The 13815-nt window shown below is 39.7% G+C and overlaps 5 protein-coding genes and 1 long non-coding RNA gene across 11 annotated transcripts; 2 read left to right on the top strand and 4 right to left on the bottom strand.

Moving 5' to 3' along the window:
- Nucleotides 1-77: 77 nt before the first annotated feature.
- On the bottom strand, nucleotides 78-4516 carry LOC132702447 (uncharacterized). Its single transcript, XM_060671061.1, has 6 exons — nucleotides 4272-4516; nucleotides 4114-4219; nucleotides 3778-4057; nucleotides 3058-3603; nucleotides 1236-1857; nucleotides 78-483 (listed from the first exon to the last, which is right to left on the bottom strand). Exons 1-6 carry the CDS (start codon nucleotides 4392-4394, stop codon nucleotides 148-150), a joined length of 2013 nt encoding a protein of 670 aa, XP_060527044.1. The 5' UTR covers nucleotides 4395-4516; the 3' UTR covers nucleotides 78-147.
- Nucleotides 4517-4643: 127 nt separating this feature from the next.
- Nucleotides 4644-6020, top strand: LOC132702452 (mitotic checkpoint protein BUB3). Its single transcript, XM_060671076.1, has 4 exons — nucleotides 4644-5053; nucleotides 5113-5639; nucleotides 5695-5834; nucleotides 5887-6020. Exons 1-4 carry the CDS (start codon nucleotides 4856-4858, stop codon nucleotides 6018-6020), a joined length of 999 nt encoding a protein of 332 aa, XP_060527059.1. The 5' UTR covers nucleotides 4644-4855.
- LOC132702455 (uncharacterized) lies at nucleotides 6021-6856 on the bottom strand. Its single transcript, XM_060671080.1, has 4 exons — nucleotides 6722-6856; nucleotides 6489-6665; nucleotides 6306-6420; nucleotides 6021-6258 (listed from the first exon to the last, which is right to left on the bottom strand). Exons 1-4 carry the CDS (start codon nucleotides 6783-6785, stop codon nucleotides 6096-6098), a joined length of 519 nt encoding a protein of 172 aa, XP_060527063.1. The 5' UTR covers nucleotides 6786-6856; the 3' UTR covers nucleotides 6021-6095.
- Nucleotides 6816-10988, top strand: LOC132702453 (U3 small nucleolar ribonucleoprotein protein IMP3). Of its 2 annotated transcripts, XM_060671077.1 has the most exons (5): nucleotides 6816-6938; nucleotides 6991-7130; nucleotides 7184-7395; nucleotides 7448-7623; nucleotides 9945-10988. In XM_060671077.1, the coding sequence occupies exons 2-5, from the start codon at nucleotides 6994-6996 to the stop codon at nucleotides 10221-10223; spliced, it is 804 nt and encodes a 267-aa protein (XP_060527060.1). In that variant the 5' UTR covers nucleotides 6816-6938; nucleotides 6991-6993; the 3' UTR covers nucleotides 10224-10988. The 2 variants fall into 2 exon arrangements, with proteins under 2 accessions (XP_060527060.1, XP_060527061.1); XM_060671078.1 differs by lacking the exons at nucleotides 6816-6938; nucleotides 9945-10988 and adding an exon at nucleotides 7677-7796 and having other exon boundaries at nucleotides 6956-7130.
- LOC132702451 (NADPH:adrenodoxin oxidoreductase, mitochondrial) lies at nucleotides 7785-9620 on the bottom strand. Of its 5 annotated transcripts, XR_009618884.1 has the most exons (7): nucleotides 9276-9620; nucleotides 9056-9212; nucleotides 8783-8998; nucleotides 8558-8729; nucleotides 8392-8501; nucleotides 8232-8336; nucleotides 8156-8173 (listed from the first exon to the last, which is right to left on the bottom strand). XR_009618884.1 is itself a non-coding variant. In XM_060671071.1 (6 exons), exons 1-6 carry the CDS (start codon nucleotides 9497-9499, stop codon nucleotides 7785-7787), a joined length of 1428 nt encoding a protein of 475 aa, XP_060527054.1. In that variant the 5' UTR covers nucleotides 9500-9555. The 5 variants fall into 5 exon arrangements, 4 of the variants coding, with proteins under 4 accessions (XP_060527054.1, XP_060527055.1, XP_060527056.1 ...); XM_060671071.1 differs by having other exon boundaries at nucleotides 7785-8173; nucleotides 8232-8501; nucleotides 9276-9555; XM_060671072.1 differs by having other exon boundaries at nucleotides 8037-8173; nucleotides 8228-8501.
- Nucleotides 10003-13791, bottom strand: LOC132702456 (uncharacterized). The gene is made up of 3 exons (XR_009618885.1): nucleotides 13749-13791; nucleotides 13424-13699; nucleotides 10003-10141 (listed from the first exon to the last, which is right to left on the bottom strand). It is a non-coding gene; the product is annotated as an uncharacterized LOC132702456 (long non-coding RNA).
- Between the last annotated feature and the right edge of the window lie 24 nt (nucleotides 13792-13815).

Here is a 13815-nt window from a genome sequence, read left to right as displayed (position 1 = left end):
CGGGAAATCTCAAACTCTAGAAATACTAATTTAAAACTAGCGTTGCCACGCCTCACTCTCTATCGCCCCATGTATTCTTTAGATTTAAAAAATAGCCAGACATGTTGCCAACAAGAATGTATATTTATTAAAAATAACGAGCGTGTATCAACAATACTTAAATAATTTGCAGATTGTACTCTTCAGTCTCGTCATAATGCCGTTGCAATAGCAGTACTTTTTTAGCAGCTTATCCTCGACGCAACTGCTGTACTCTTTGTACCTGTTCAATCTACTAATAGCACCCAGTAATTTGAAGCGCGAGTCTGATCCGCGTCTCTCCACCGTCGCCTCGAACATGGCGGGCGGATCTGTTTCCAGCAACACGAGGTACTCGCTCGTACCGACGTCGTCTTCGTCGTGTTTCTGCGACATCCCCGCCGACGACACCGACCTCAGCCTGTAGCGCGCGCACGAATCGGACTCGTTGAATTCGCTCACCACCTATCAACAATAAATAAATCCTGATAAATCCCGGTAAATTCTAATAACCGCTCGTAAATTATCGACGTCATGGTAAATCCCCGATGTTATTTGAGAAATACCCGAAGCGCTCAATTTAAACCCTTCAAATAATCTTATATCGACATAAAACTTCAATGAACTCTGTCTTCGCGTGAGATTAAACGGTTATTTTAAATCCTGTAAATGAGTTACTTACTATTACCTTCGCGTTGGGCCGCACGTTGTGTGGAAAATACACAAAACGACTGATTTATAACTTAGAGATAATTGATAAGTCATCGTAAATCGCCGAGAAACCGCCATAAATTCCTGTTAAATCGTCGATAATTAAGTTACTTTTTCACGATTGCCTTCTTGCGATTCTTGCCAACTACACAACACGACCGACTTAAACTTTTATATAATCGAAAGTAAACGTAAATCACCGATAAATTAGCGTAAATCCGGTGAAATCATTAATAGTTATACGAAAATCGCCATCGCCAGTGCTGAGCCCCACTTTGTTTGGAAAATAAGCGAAACAATTGATTTATAAGCTATAAATCTTTGATAAGTCATCGTAAATGACCGATAAATTCCGCCAAATCATCGATAATTATACTGAAATGGTCATTGCCTTCGATTCTTAGCGAATGTGTAAAACGATCGATTTAAACCCTTTATGTCATCGTAAATCACCGATAAGTCGGCGTAAATCCTCAATAAACGACCGTAAATCGCAGCTCAATCACCTCATTTATCTGGCCTACGACAAATCCGGCCGCGTCCTGTACCACTTTCAGGTCGGTGTCGAGGTAGGTGTGGCCGTGGCACGTGCACCAGTGCTGTTCGATTCCCGCGTCGGCGCACGTGCGATTTTCGGGAATCGTCTCGAACAACGACCGGCATCCGGGACACCCAACGCTCGCCTCAATCTCGTAGCTGTCGTTGGATAGTTTCAGCATGTGTTGCAACGTCATGTAAAAGTCGTAGGGGGTCGTGAGTCTCGTGAAAGCGTTCGACGCGAACCTCCGAGACAAAACCGGATCGAAATTTTGCGGCAGCTTGACGTATATAAACGGGAGGCGTTCCTCCAACCAGCCGGTGTACGTGAAGCGAATGTCACCGAAGCGGAACCCGTGATCGCTGAAAACCACCACAAAAGAATCCCGTAGCGACTCGTTTAGATCTATCAAGAGTTCGGATACTTTGTCGTCCATCGACGACGCGAAATTGACGTTGTCGTGGCTGAAACTGTTCATCCAAAACAGTCCGAATTTCGGCGAGTCTGTAACGGATTTCACGAAATCCGAGATCAGATCGAGGACCCGTACGCCGGAGTTTTCCGGGCCGGTGCAGACCGACATCGAGTACCTGTGGAAAGCGAGAAAAATTAGGACGCTGCAAGCTCCGCCCCCTGACGTTACCTTTCTCGCTCAGCCTGGCAGGCGAGTAAAACTTATTAAATATTCGTTTTTCTTTTAATGTCCTACAAAAGTTTTCGGAATAAACAAGGACAATTATTTAAAAAAATATATAGAAAGGCTAAGAATAAAGGAGAAAGCTGCGGAAAGTTTGATAAAATAAAAAATAAATATAATGCTTCCGTTGTTCTTGAATGGCTTTGATCACAATGCGGCTCTGTATCAAGAATCTAAAATACAAATATGGGGTAAATGAAATATTTTATTTAAAAATATTTACATATGAGTAAGATCACGTCAAGTGGTCCATTTACCACTTGATCATAAAAATTTTATCTATATATATTTTTTTGTAATTACTTATGATGGAAACTTTTTAATATTTATTTAAAATTAAATTTATTTCTTGTTAAATTTTCGCGTTTATGTAAACCAGTTGATGCGTTTTTAATATATTTTTCTTCATTTTTACGATATTGTAAAAGTTGAGCAATTTAAACAAAGTATTGAATATAAAAATTGATTTTAGTAATAAAATGAAAAGGATTTTGTTATTATTAAACAAAACGAATAAAAAGGAAACAATTTCAAGTCTATTCTACTTAACCGAAAAAAAAAGTTAAGATTTATTACTCATATTGAGTAATCGAGACGTACATTATAAAGATACTTATAAAACTACAAAAAGGAATATGATTTACTATTAAGAAAGGCTTGAACATGACAAACGGGTAATATAATACGATAACAATTCTAAAAGCATTGGTCGCCTTTGCTCGTTCCATAACTACTCTACATTTAGTGTATGCGAGTAACCGCCACCGGCGCTGCCGTCGCGTTATAGTAAAATGACATTTTTATAAGATTATTTGATTTATTCCCATTTATAATATTAATTTCCGCTTATATCGAACAAAGTGTTGGCTGCTTTTATGAATGAATAGCTGGAGTTTATCTTTTGTAAGGGTTTAACTAAGTAACCACGCAAATGTAGATATTAAAATGTTGGCAACCCGCGGTTACCAAACCTCACCAATATTCTATGGTAATCCTTCACCGCTGTGTATTTTGTTGTGTTGCGCTAAACGTTGAGGGTATTTTTCCATCGAAACTAAGCTCTAATTGAATGACATTTCTTTGCGCAACGTACCTCCGTTGGATCGGCAGCTTATGCGCCGATAAAAAATAGGGCCTGTAGTAGAAATCGGTGGGAGGCCGTATAAAGCCCGGCTTGACGAAATTGAACGTGCTTATATCGACTTCGTCCTCCGCGTAGGCGGTTACGTAACCGTTATCCCGGTACCGCCGCCATATTAGGTCACAGTCGTCCATGAACTCGCCTATTTTGCAATTTGTCCCTAGTGTGCGCATGCTCCGCCCCGTCAAGACAGCGATAAGGTTGGGGTAAGTGTTGTCACCGATCTTGTTGTACCCTTTTAGGTTAACGTAGTTGGTTTCCAAGTGTTCGCGGGTTTTGGGCATCGCTCGCGCTAGGTTAAGCTTCGACATACTGTCGATTCCCATCAGGATCATGCTAGGCCGTTTGCGGGTTTTGATTCTGTGCTCGGGCAACTTCGTTGGTATCACCGCCGCGTGCACGTTCCTATATACGACGCCGTAGAAATTTGAGCACGTGACTCGGATGTAGGGTTCCGTTATTTCGGTTTCGTAGCGGAACGACCGGCATTTCGAGTGCCTGAAAAGGGTCAGTTTCAGTCGGCATCGTTATTTCCGCCTCTGCGCAGTAGGATCAGATGACTATATTGATCGAGCCCTGCTCTGGCCTTCGTATACCGTTAAACGATTAAAAAGTAGCGCAAAAAATACAACGATGTGATGAATGCAATTGTAATTTACGAAAAAAACCTACGTAACGTTTACGTCTCCTCTTCTCAGAATTATCGAATAACAACAGCTGATTTTACGTAGGGTGTAAAATGCTATCACAGATCGGTTCACTTTCAGTTTGACGCTGTCGCCGGTTTTCTCTATATAGGTGAGGAGGGGCAGGGCGGAACACTCCAGGAATGGTTCCGATTTGACGAACGGGGCCACGTCCCTGTTGTAAGGGTCCAGGTCTGGGATTTTACATTTCGAGGTTTTTATCAGGTATCGGCCGGTGTTGATTCGGGCGGCCCTCTCTGAGTTTTCTGGAAATAGAAATTCACGTAAAATGTGCGAGGTGGGGGAGAATCGGCGCGGTTACCTGACAGAATGTAATTTGGCGCTGCCGAGTTCGAGAAGAGTGTGTAGGAAGCGAATATTACTAGCGAGAGGCAGAATACTAGGACATATCTTCCGAAATAACCTACCTGCAATGCAACTGGCAAGTCTTGTGATGATAAGAAAAAAAGGTCTGCTTACCGCTCCGGTTTTTAAATCCATTCCCGTTCCACTCTCGTCATTTTTAGGCGATAAATATTGACCGTGGCATTCCGGTTCAAATGCAGGCTTGTCGGCGGTGCATTTATCGATTTTTTTACGCATCTTTCACCAATAACCGCCGCAAAGCTTCGCGCATGCGTGACATGAATCCATTTAGAATAATGGAGAAATTTTATTGGTCTCGGTCTTTTAATGAAAAAAAAAGGAAAATTCGTCTTTGCCGTCGTATTGCCACATAGCATCAAGCTTTGCGGCTCACGCTTTAGGGTGTGCCGATGTTTTTTTGGCCGCGAGCCCTTGCAATTTGCGTAAGAGTGAAAATCGATATTTTTGAACGGTGCACTTTTGGAGGGGGATTGAGTGCAATATTAAAGAAACCACCACGCTCCTCATTACTAGATGGCACCCCCTTAATTTAAATGTATTTTCAAAAAAAGAAGAGGAAGCAGCGCCTACCCAAAGATTTCGCCGGGCGTCTCTTCAATCTGTTATTCGGCTTGGGATTCTCATTTTTGAATTTAGGTTATGGCGGTGTTTTGATTTCGTTTAGCGTTTTCTGAAAAATGATGAAGTCCCAGGGAGAATACAAATTAAAATCGACACCCGAAGACGCGATATCTTCGGTAAAGTTTGGCCCCAACACAAATCAGTTTTTGCTGGTGAGCTCGTGGGACAGTTCTGTCAGGCTTTACGATATCGGCGCCAACAGTTTGAGACACAAGTACATCCACGATAATGCGGTGTTGGACTGCTGTTTCACGGTATAAACTATTCTGCCTTAGTGATTGGAAAACAGTATTTCATGAAGGATAATTCTCAGGACGCAGTTCACGCATTCAGCGGGGGCCTCGACAACGCGCTTAAGTCATTCGACTTTAATGCCGCCTCCGAAACATTAGTGGGAAGCCACAACAATGCTATAAAGTGTGTTGAACATTGTCCTGAATTGAACTGCATTTTGACCGGCAGTTGGGACCACCACGTTAAACTTTGGGACAATAGGACGTCCGCTTGCGCGGGCAACTACAACCAAAGCGACAAGGTATTTTCTATGAGTGTGTGTGGTGAAAAACTGCTGGTAGCCACGGCCGGGCGTAAAGTCTTAGTGTGGGATATACGCAACATGAGTTATGCCCTGCAAAAACGCGAAACTAGTCTCAAGTATCAGACCAGATGTATCAGGGCGTTTCCCAACAAACAGGGGTTTGTCTTAAGTAGTATTGAGGGCAGGGTCGCTGTTGAATATTTGGACACTAGTCCAGAAGTGCAAAAGAAGAAATATGCATTCAAGTGCCACAGGATTAAAGAAGATGGGTTGGAAAAGATATTTCCCGTTAATGCTATCAGGTACATACATGCTTACAACAATATTATCTTGAGAGCTACAGAGAATATTTTGTAGTTTTCATCCCATTCACAATACATTCGCAACGGGCGGCTCCGACGGTTTCGTGAATGTGTGGGATGGGTTTAACAAGAAACGATTATGTCAGTTTCATCAATATCACACCTCAGTTACATCTCTTAGTTTTAGTCATAATGGTAAGTTATCCTCTAGACATTAATCAAACGAATTTAAATCCCCTTTTTGTAGGCTCCATTTTGGCCATAGCGTGTTCATATTTTCTTGAAGAAGACAATCCCCCAAATCCCCTGCCTGAGGATATCATTTACATAAGGACGGTCACAGACCAGGAAACGAAACCTAAATATAGCTCTACCTCCTAATTTCCTTTGTATTCTTAAATTCACTTTATTCTGATAACGATATTTAAACAATAAAAATTAATATACAAAATTTCGCTAACGATTAAAGAATGCTTTTATACTTATAGCTAAATCTAGATCTAATATCTTTATACAAGTTAAGCAGATAGTTAGGATTATTGCGTAGTTTACACGCATATTCCTCGAGGAATTGCAAGCATCGGCATCATTACAACTCTGGACGCAACCCCTTACGTACCTATAATTAAAAATTTGGAAATAAGAATTTACTTATAGAGCAATGACCTGTTAGAATAATAAAGTCCTCCGCAGTGAGACATGCGCACGATTTCGGTGTCCGTGGTCAGTGTTCCACTGTCCAACGCGCATCCTCTGATTGTCACGGTTTCTTTACTGTCGTCTAAAAATCGAATTGAATTGCTTTGACATTTTTAAAATCGTATTGGGATGAAATAATTTTTTATTCACCGAAAACTCCGGTAATTTTGACGCAGGAAGTGGCTGGGAAAAGTCCATCTCGGCCTTTGCGACCTCCCATACAAGGCGATTCGTAAATATCTGCTGTGTAATTGTTGTGGAAAGGATCTTCGCACGGCTGGTAGCTTTTGTTGATTGAGATACACTTAAAGCAGTCTATGGAAGAGGCTGCAAGTAAATTGATTTGTTAATCCGCGATATCTGTGATCGAATAAATTACCTACCGAATTTTGTGTTTTGGAAAAAGCATAGAGCCACGAAAAAATTTGCGACAAACTGTGACTTCATTGTGTTTATTGAGCAATTCTCTATGCGAAATATCGATTGGTTTTCATGCTGGTGAAATAATCAATACTTTTTAAAATTTGATGAGGATTTATTATCTGTGGGTTTCCATACCGCCCGAAGAACTGATGGTGTGGTCTTTGGTTTAATTTTACTGTGGGTAAAATATTTCATATTCTCTGCTTGAGATTTAAAATTCTGTTTCTAGAAAATGGTTCGGAAACTTAAATATCATGAACAAAAATTGCTAAAAAAAGTAGACTTTATCTCTTGGGAAGTAGATAATAATTTGCATGAAGTAAAAGTGCTGAAACGATATCACATTCAGAAAAGGGAGGATTATACAAAGTAAGGTTATCTTTTTCAAAAGGAAACTGTTTTCAATACTACACGAATTTTAGATACAATAAATTGGCTAGGAATATAAGGGAACTGGCTAGAAAAATTAAAGAGATCGACGCCAAAGACCCGTTTAGGATACAATCAAGTGCCCAGCTATTAGAAAAGTTGTATGTCATGGGACTTATCCCAACTCGATGGGATCTCAGCCTCGCGGAGAAGGTGACTGCCTCCTGCTTTTGCCGGCGCAGGCTACCGGTGCTTATGGTTCGAAGTAAAAAAGGTCTTTTGCGTATTAACTAGAATCCAATTAATTATGGTTTTAGATAAAATGTCTGAAAATATAAAAGGTGCTACCAAATTAATAGAACAGGGTCATGTGAGAGTTGGTCCTGAAGTTGTAAAAGATCCTGCGTTTTTGGTGACTAGGACGCTGGAAGATTTTGTTACATGGGTGGATAGTTCCAAGATTCGCAGACATATTTTGGAATATAATGGAATGGTAAGTTTGTAACAGCCTCTTCGCATGATAAACATTTTTGTTTCAAATTTTAGCGGGATGATTTTGTTCTATAGTGGTCTTAAGTTAAGGAAGAATAACTCGATTGACTTTAAGTAAACAATTTTATTAGTCAGTGGTATATAAAAAAATAAAGAATATATTTATGATTGTGCGATTTGTATCATTTTTCTTATGTCAACTATTTTTTCTCTGGGTTTGCCAACTTTTTTTCCTTCATTTACCTCACATTTATCAATTTTCTCCCAACCAAACCAATCAATGGCTTCTACACCCTTCTTGTCTAGTATTTTCTTGGCCTCTTCAAAACCAGGTTTGGATACTTCATCAAGCTTCTGTTTGTGAATGTCGTTTACAACAATTTCTGCTACCCCAAATGCGTTACTCATGGTGGTAAGAATTACCCCCACGGGGCCCGTGCCGAGCCATCCTGCAACATACAGACCTTTATCCACTCGGCTATTGGTATTTAGGACCACGCCTCTGGAATTGTCAAATGGAAGTGTCGGATCTGCTTGGACTGATTTATAACCTAAAAAAAATCAAGAAAAGTTCATGCCTCTTCCATTATATTCTCGCTACTGACCAACCTATGCTCGTAATCCCCAAATCACACTTTAGGTTTTCCGTTTCCTTAGTCAGGACTGCTTTACGATTCAACATGTCCTCACCTTCTAATTCATTAACACCTAGAACTACCCCTTCAACTTTATTATTCCCTCGAAACTCTAACGGCGATCGTAAAAATACCGGATTAAATATTTTGCCAGACGGCGGCTTTTGCTCTTCCAGCGACTTCAGCATTAATTCCGTAATGCGTTTTTTGGGTCGCGGCAGATTTGGAATGTGTGCCGCCACTCCTAAAATCCCACCTTTCTTGTAAAGCTTGCAGCATTATCATTACTAGATGTTGCACCTTCAAAGTCTTCTTTCCTCCAAACAGTAGAACAGCCTCCAAGTTTAAGCATTTCCCTCAGTTCTTTGATAGTAAACGCGGCCTGTAGAGGACCCCTCCTTCCGATTAAGTAAAACTTTTTGATTTTTGATCTTGAAATTTGTTCAAGGGCAAAAGACGTTATGTCGGTTTTCTAGAACATATTTTGTGTAGTAAGGCTGTTTTATCATGAAAAACGTTCGCTACCCTTAACTCGTCTATTGGCGTCATTAAAATTCGCGCGACATCTATCGCGACATTGCCCTGACCAATAATAACGGCAGTTTCCCCATCGAGGTTAATATTTAGGTCAGAATTCCAAGGTAAGCCGTTATACCACCCAACAATTTGTCTGGCCGGTATCACGTTGGCGAGGGTTTCGCCCTTTACATTTAACGTGCGATTTTCGTCCGCCCCGTAGGCCTTGGGTAATCCATTGTTCAACTTTCATAATTGCAATTTTAAAAATTGTCAACTTACCAATACGACTACATGGTAAAATTTGCGCAGTTGCTCCAATGACACGTCGGTACCTAAGTTAACATTGCCAATAAATCGAACATTCGGGTTTTTCGCTGTCTTTGTAAAGGTATGAATGACGTTTTTTACATCTGGATGGTCGGGGGCCACTCCGAAGCTTGAATTTGGTAGGCATATGCTTAATTTTTGGACAGTGTGCATAAGTAAACGCGGCAATTACCGTACTAATCCGAAGGGTACTGGCAGCCTTTCATAAATGTCGATTTGGGCATGTCCCAATTTTTTAACAAAGTGCTGGGCCGCATAGAATCCGGCCGGCCCGGCCCCGACTATGCATATTTGAGGGTTGTTCGCTTTTTGAGTGGAAAAAACCCGTTTCAGTGCGTAAAAATTGCGTGTCTTCAACATCGTCTCTCCAAAACTTATCTTGGTTTGTTTTGACATTCATTTTTAGGTTAAGTTCATCTCGGGTTAAAAAATAAATGATAAGGAACAGGACCGGTCTTGCGAAATTTTGTTTATTATTTTATAATGACAACATTTAAATGCGTTACGTTAAATTAACACCTGGTTTTATAATCTCAGTGCCTGGAAAGATTAACGACCTGGTTGAAATAAGAGTGCCAATAAAGATAATTAATCTAACCTTCTCTAGAATGTAACGCGTTCTGACTCCTCCGATATCGTGTTTTTCTGGTCCAGGTCGTAGCATTTTCTGCTGTACTTCCCTGTCCTTCTTTACGTCCAAATTTAGTTGTTGTTTAACGGCGAACGGACACTTTGGTATTACGTAGGCGATAATTGTGTTTGATATTAATATTATATGCTGAATAAAAAAATGTCATTTTGCGTTGTTAAGTTGACTCGGGTCATTTGAAAATTTTTACAGTTTTGGAAGTATCAAAGAAAACGCTGTTACCTCGAATATGAAAACGGCAGCAGCTCTGAAAACCAAATCTTTCCAAAAGCTGAACGTCAGTTGGTAGGCCAGGGGCGCCTCGGGCGGGTAATAGTGACCGCGGTAAAAGCAGATTTCTTGTTTGTTCGGGATTCTCTGGTAGAGCGGTTGGTGTGCCGTTGCGAACCCTGCAAAGGGAAAGAGATTCGCGGCGAGCTTGAAGGTACCATTGCACGTGGTGGACGTTTGTTTCAACCCGTTAGTGTTTAAATTGTTTTAGCATTTGCGATGCAATTTTAGTGATTTGTGTTGGAGTGGCGGCTGCTCCTTCGGTTTGCAGTTTGTGCAATTACTGATTTTAGGTGGATTTGTCGCGTGTTGCGTGATCGCAGTTTTTTTTATTAGTTTTGTGTTTTTAGATATGAATCGAGGCCTATTCTTATTATATTATTATTATCGATCTGGCTAAACTTATTTTTTGGTAAGTTTCAAAAAAGAGAAATTGACGCAGTTATCGCAAAAAGATGCATATTATCGTTTGAAACTAAGTTAACAGAAATTAGAAATAACATCACTTTAGACGACTTTGAGTGATCCTCATCTAATGCAAAGCGTCGTAAGCTGGATGATGACTCTGCGGAATATTCGCGGGAAGCAAAAGGGAGTTTGCGATATTATCATATATCAAGCAAAGGAACCACTTAGTGGATGCCAGTCTTTTTTTTTCTGAAGAGTACAGCTAATATAGTACAAAAATGTAAAAATACAATCACAAATTTCTCATTTTTCATCGAACAAAACCTCCGTACAGAATTGAGCGTCATTTATGACACGGAAGAATTTAAAGCAATTTCGGGGCTTCTTGTACTTTCTGATTTTATTTCTCAAAATACCGAGCTAAGGGAAACTTATTCATAAAAATTTTAATAACGGTCCCCTCAAACATTTTTAATTACCAAGAAAGACATTCGGCATTGGCTATCTAAAGAAAGAAATCTTATTGACAGCATATCTGACTTCAGTCAGAGAGTTATCGATAAGCGGCTGCTAAAGATCGCCGTATACAGTGTGTCCAAGATAAGGATGCACAGCATGGGGATCTCGGAAACTATAAGAGATACAGTGTCGGTTAACTTAGACAAAAGTTGCGCATTTTGATACCGAACAAGATCCCGTTTTACAAATTTGAAAATTCCAAGCCGTTCCGGAAATATCCGAGAAAAACCGAAATATTGCGATTTCGTTTTTATTATTTTTTAAAGCTATTTGAAAAGATATGAAAAAACGGAAAACACTTTTCCATTGGCACTTTTTAATCTCTCCAAATCGACGTTAACAAATTTTCATTACAGCGTTTCGATTCCATGGAACCACCATCAACTTTGATTTTTCTTATGGGACGGAAAAAAAGTACACACAGTATTAGGTTGTGCTTTTCATTGCGAATTCAACGATGTACGATACAATACGGTTACTTATGTTTTTATCCAGAAAAATGGCTTTTTAATACATTTCTAGTATTTTATTGTAGTAGGCCATGAGATCCGAACGATGAAAGGCAAAAGAAAATGGTTGACAAGTTCGAGTTAATGTGTTTATTTATTTACTAACTCTAACTGTTCATTTAACATAACAACTAAATCCAACAAGTTAATGAAAAACAAATTCTATAACAAATGTTCGAATAAATTACCTCCATTTTCTAGGCATAAGTACGCCCGTCTCACGGTAGACTCCAAAACACGACTTAACATTTCAGGAGTAATTTTATTAAACGCTGCTCGTACTGATTGACGTAATTATTCCTCGTTGTCAAAACATTCTTTGAATACCTCATTTTTTATGTAGCCCCATAAGAAAAAGTCCAAGGGAGTTAAGTCCGGCGACCTTGGAGGCCAAGGTGTTTCACTGTAAGTCCCAATGTATTTTCCATCAAACCGTTCAGTTAAATATTGGCGAACTTCTCTGGAGTTATGGGCTGGGGCACCATCTTGTTGGAACCAGCAGCCTTGCACAGCGCCTAGCGGTAAATCATCTAAGGCATCTTCTAAATCGTGCCTCAAGATGTCAAGGTACCGCTCGGAAGTTAAGGAATTATTATAGAAAATAGGGCCTATAATCTTGCTACCAAAAATCCCACACCAAATATTAAACCCAAAGCGAACTTGATGTCTGGATAGTCTATTAACACGTGGATTTTGTTGCGACCAATAGTGTGTATTGCGCCTGTTATAAATACCGTTATTGGTCACCATACTTTCATCAGACCAAATCACTTTATATGGAAAATTAAAACTCTCATCACACATCCTGGTATACCACTCACAAAAATGTCTACGTCGTTCGTCGTCACCCGGTTTTAATCCTTGACATATTCTGAATTTGTAAGGCTTAAATTCATTTTTCCTTAAAATAAACTGAGCTGTAGATTTAGCTACCCCATTCTGGTCTTCAATTTCTCTGGTAGAAGTTTGTGGATTTTCGATAACAGATTGTAGAACAATGTATTGGTTTTTTTCATTGGAAGGTTTTTGTCGGGATAATGCAGGCTTCTTAAATGATCCATATTCTTTCAGATTAAATAACAAACGCCGAAAAATACTCTTGTCAGGTTGTCTCCGCTCTGGGTATTTGTTAGAATACATACGCTCGGCTTCCACACAATTTCTTTGGCATCAGATGTAGCAAGACAGCATATCACATTTTTCTTCGTTTGTAAAATTACCTCCCTCCATTGTAGAACAAAATAAATTAGAAAAAGACAACAACAATAAAAATACAAAAACAATAACTAAAGGAATAAACTTATGATCGACTGATAACAAAGACAAATAACATTAATGTGTCATTGAAATTGACTGGATGTCATTTTGTCATGGCCTACTCCATTTAAATGCTGAAATGTATTAAAAATCCATTTTTCTGGATAAAAACATAAGTAACCATATTGTATCGTACATCGTTGAATTCGCAATGAAAAGCACAACCTAATACTGTGTGTATTTTTTTTCCGTCCCATAAGAAAAATCAAAGTTGATGGTGGTTCCATGGAATCGAAACGCTGTAATGAAAATTTGTTAACGTCAATTTGGAGAGATTAAAAAGTGCCAATGGAAAAGTGTTTTCCGTTTTTTCATATCTTTTCAAATAGCTTTAAAAAATAATAAAAACGAAATCGCAATATTTCGGTTTTTCTCGGATATTTCCGGAACGGCTTGGAATTTTCAAATTTGTAAAACGGGATCTTGTTCGGTATCAAAATGCGCAACTTTTGTCTAATTTAACCGACACTGTATCTCTTATAGTTTCCGAGATCCCCATGCTGTGCATCCTTATCTTGGAGACACTGTATATTGTCTCTTTAAATAAATCCCAATTATTAGATATTATGTAAGTATTACTAAAGTTTGTCATTTTAAATCCACTGCTTCTAGACTTTTTGGAGGTGACCTACAAAAAAAAAAATTTACCTAATTCTTAGCCGCGCCTCCAACCCCCCATTTTTATTGTGCGAGCCGCCACTGTTGCGTTGTTTTTCGCGGATATCGATGGATTTTGTTTGTTGTGTCTATTGGATGTCCCTTGTGGAGATCGCTGAATATATGGATGTCATATATGAAAAAGGCGTCCCGCAGGATCATCGTACTTGATAGAGTGCTGTTTAGAAATCCGTCGAGGCCCCGCCCGAACTCGAACGTGTATATCGTCCGGGGCACCACGTCGGTAGTAAAAAATAATACGAACGCCTGAAAACCGTCTCGTCTCGAGAGGAAATTTTCATTGGAAGCGATTTACGTTGGTGGCGGTGCTGATGAAGGTGACGCTGAGCAGGACGCCGTTCCACGCGCCGATGCCAGATTTC

This window comes from Cylas formicarius, unplaced genomic scaffold (assembly GCF_029955315.1).
Source record: "Cylas formicarius isolate icCylForm1 unplaced genomic scaffold, icCylForm1.1 PGA_scaffold_5__7_contigs__length_24384050, whole genome shotgun sequence".
Classification (NCBI taxonomy): domain Eukaryota; kingdom Metazoa; phylum Arthropoda; class Insecta; order Coleoptera; family Brentidae; genus Cylas; species Cylas formicarius.
The sequence above is the reverse complement of the archived record's forward strand: the minus strand, read 5'-3'. Positions and strand labels throughout refer to the sequence as shown.

Excerpts from the sequence above, each read along its gene's own strand:
- LOC132702455 (XM_060671080.1), bottom strand. The coding sequence starts at position 6,785 with ATGAAGTCACAGTTTGTCGCAAATTTTTTCGTGGCTCTATGCTTTTTC. Across the intron at positions 6,666-6,721 it reads TTTCCAAAACACAAAATTCG|CCTCTTCCATAGACTGCTTT; the intron begins GTAGGTAATTTA and ends ATTTACTTGCAG. Across the intron at positions 6,421-6,488 it reads CAAAATTACCGGAGTTTTCG|ACGACAGTAAAGAAACCGTG; the intron begins GTGAATAAAAAA and ends TTCGATTTTTAG.
- LOC132702453 (XM_060671077.1), top strand. The coding sequence starts at position 6,994 with ATGGTTCGGAAACTTAAATATCATGAACAAAAATTGCTAAAAAAAGTA. Across the intron at positions 7,396-7,447 it reads ACCGGTGCTTATGGTTCGAA|ATAAAATGTCTGAAAATATA; the intron begins GTAAAAAAGGTC and ends TTATGGTTTTAG. Across the intron at positions 7,624-9,944 it reads TTTTGGAATATAATGGAATG|TTTTGGAAGTATCAAAGAAA; the intron begins GTAAGTTTGTAA and ends AAATTTTTACAG.
- LOC132702447 (XM_060671061.1), bottom strand. The coding sequence starts at position 4,394 with ATGCGTAAAAAAATCGATAAATGCACCGCCGACAAGCCTGCATTTGAA. Across the intron at positions 4,220-4,271 it reads TGGATTTAAAAACCGGAGCG|GTAGGTTATTTCGGAAGATA; the intron begins GTAAGCAGACCT and ends GTTGCATTGCAG. Across the intron at positions 3,604-3,777 it reads AGAGGAGACGTAAACGTTAC|GCACTCGAAATGCCGGTCGT; the intron begins GTAGGTTTTTTT and ends GACCCTTTTCAG.
- LOC132702452 (XM_060671076.1), top strand. The coding sequence starts at position 4,856 with ATGATGAAGTCCCAGGGAGAATACAAATTAAAATCGACACCCGAAGAC. Across the intron at positions 5,640-5,694 it reads TTTCCCGTTAATGCTATCAG|TTTTCATCCCATTCACAATA; the intron begins GTACATACATGC and ends AATATTTTGTAG. Across the intron at positions 5,835-5,886 it reads TCTTAGTTTTAGTCATAATG|GCTCCATTTTGGCCATAGCG; the intron begins GTAAGTTATCCT and ends CCCTTTTTGTAG.
- LOC132702451 (XM_060671071.1), bottom strand. The coding sequence starts at position 9,499 with ATGTCAAAACAAACCAAGATAAGTTTTGGAGAGACGATGTTGAAGACA. Across the intron at positions 8,730-8,782 it reads CGCCAATAGACGAGTTAAGG|AAAACCGACATAACGTCTTT; the intron begins GTAGCGAACGTT and ends AATATGTTCTAG. Across the intron at positions 8,502-8,557 it reads GAGGAAAGAAGACTTTGAAG|GAGTGGCGGCACACATTCCA; the intron begins GTGCAACATCTA and ends GTGGGATTTTAG.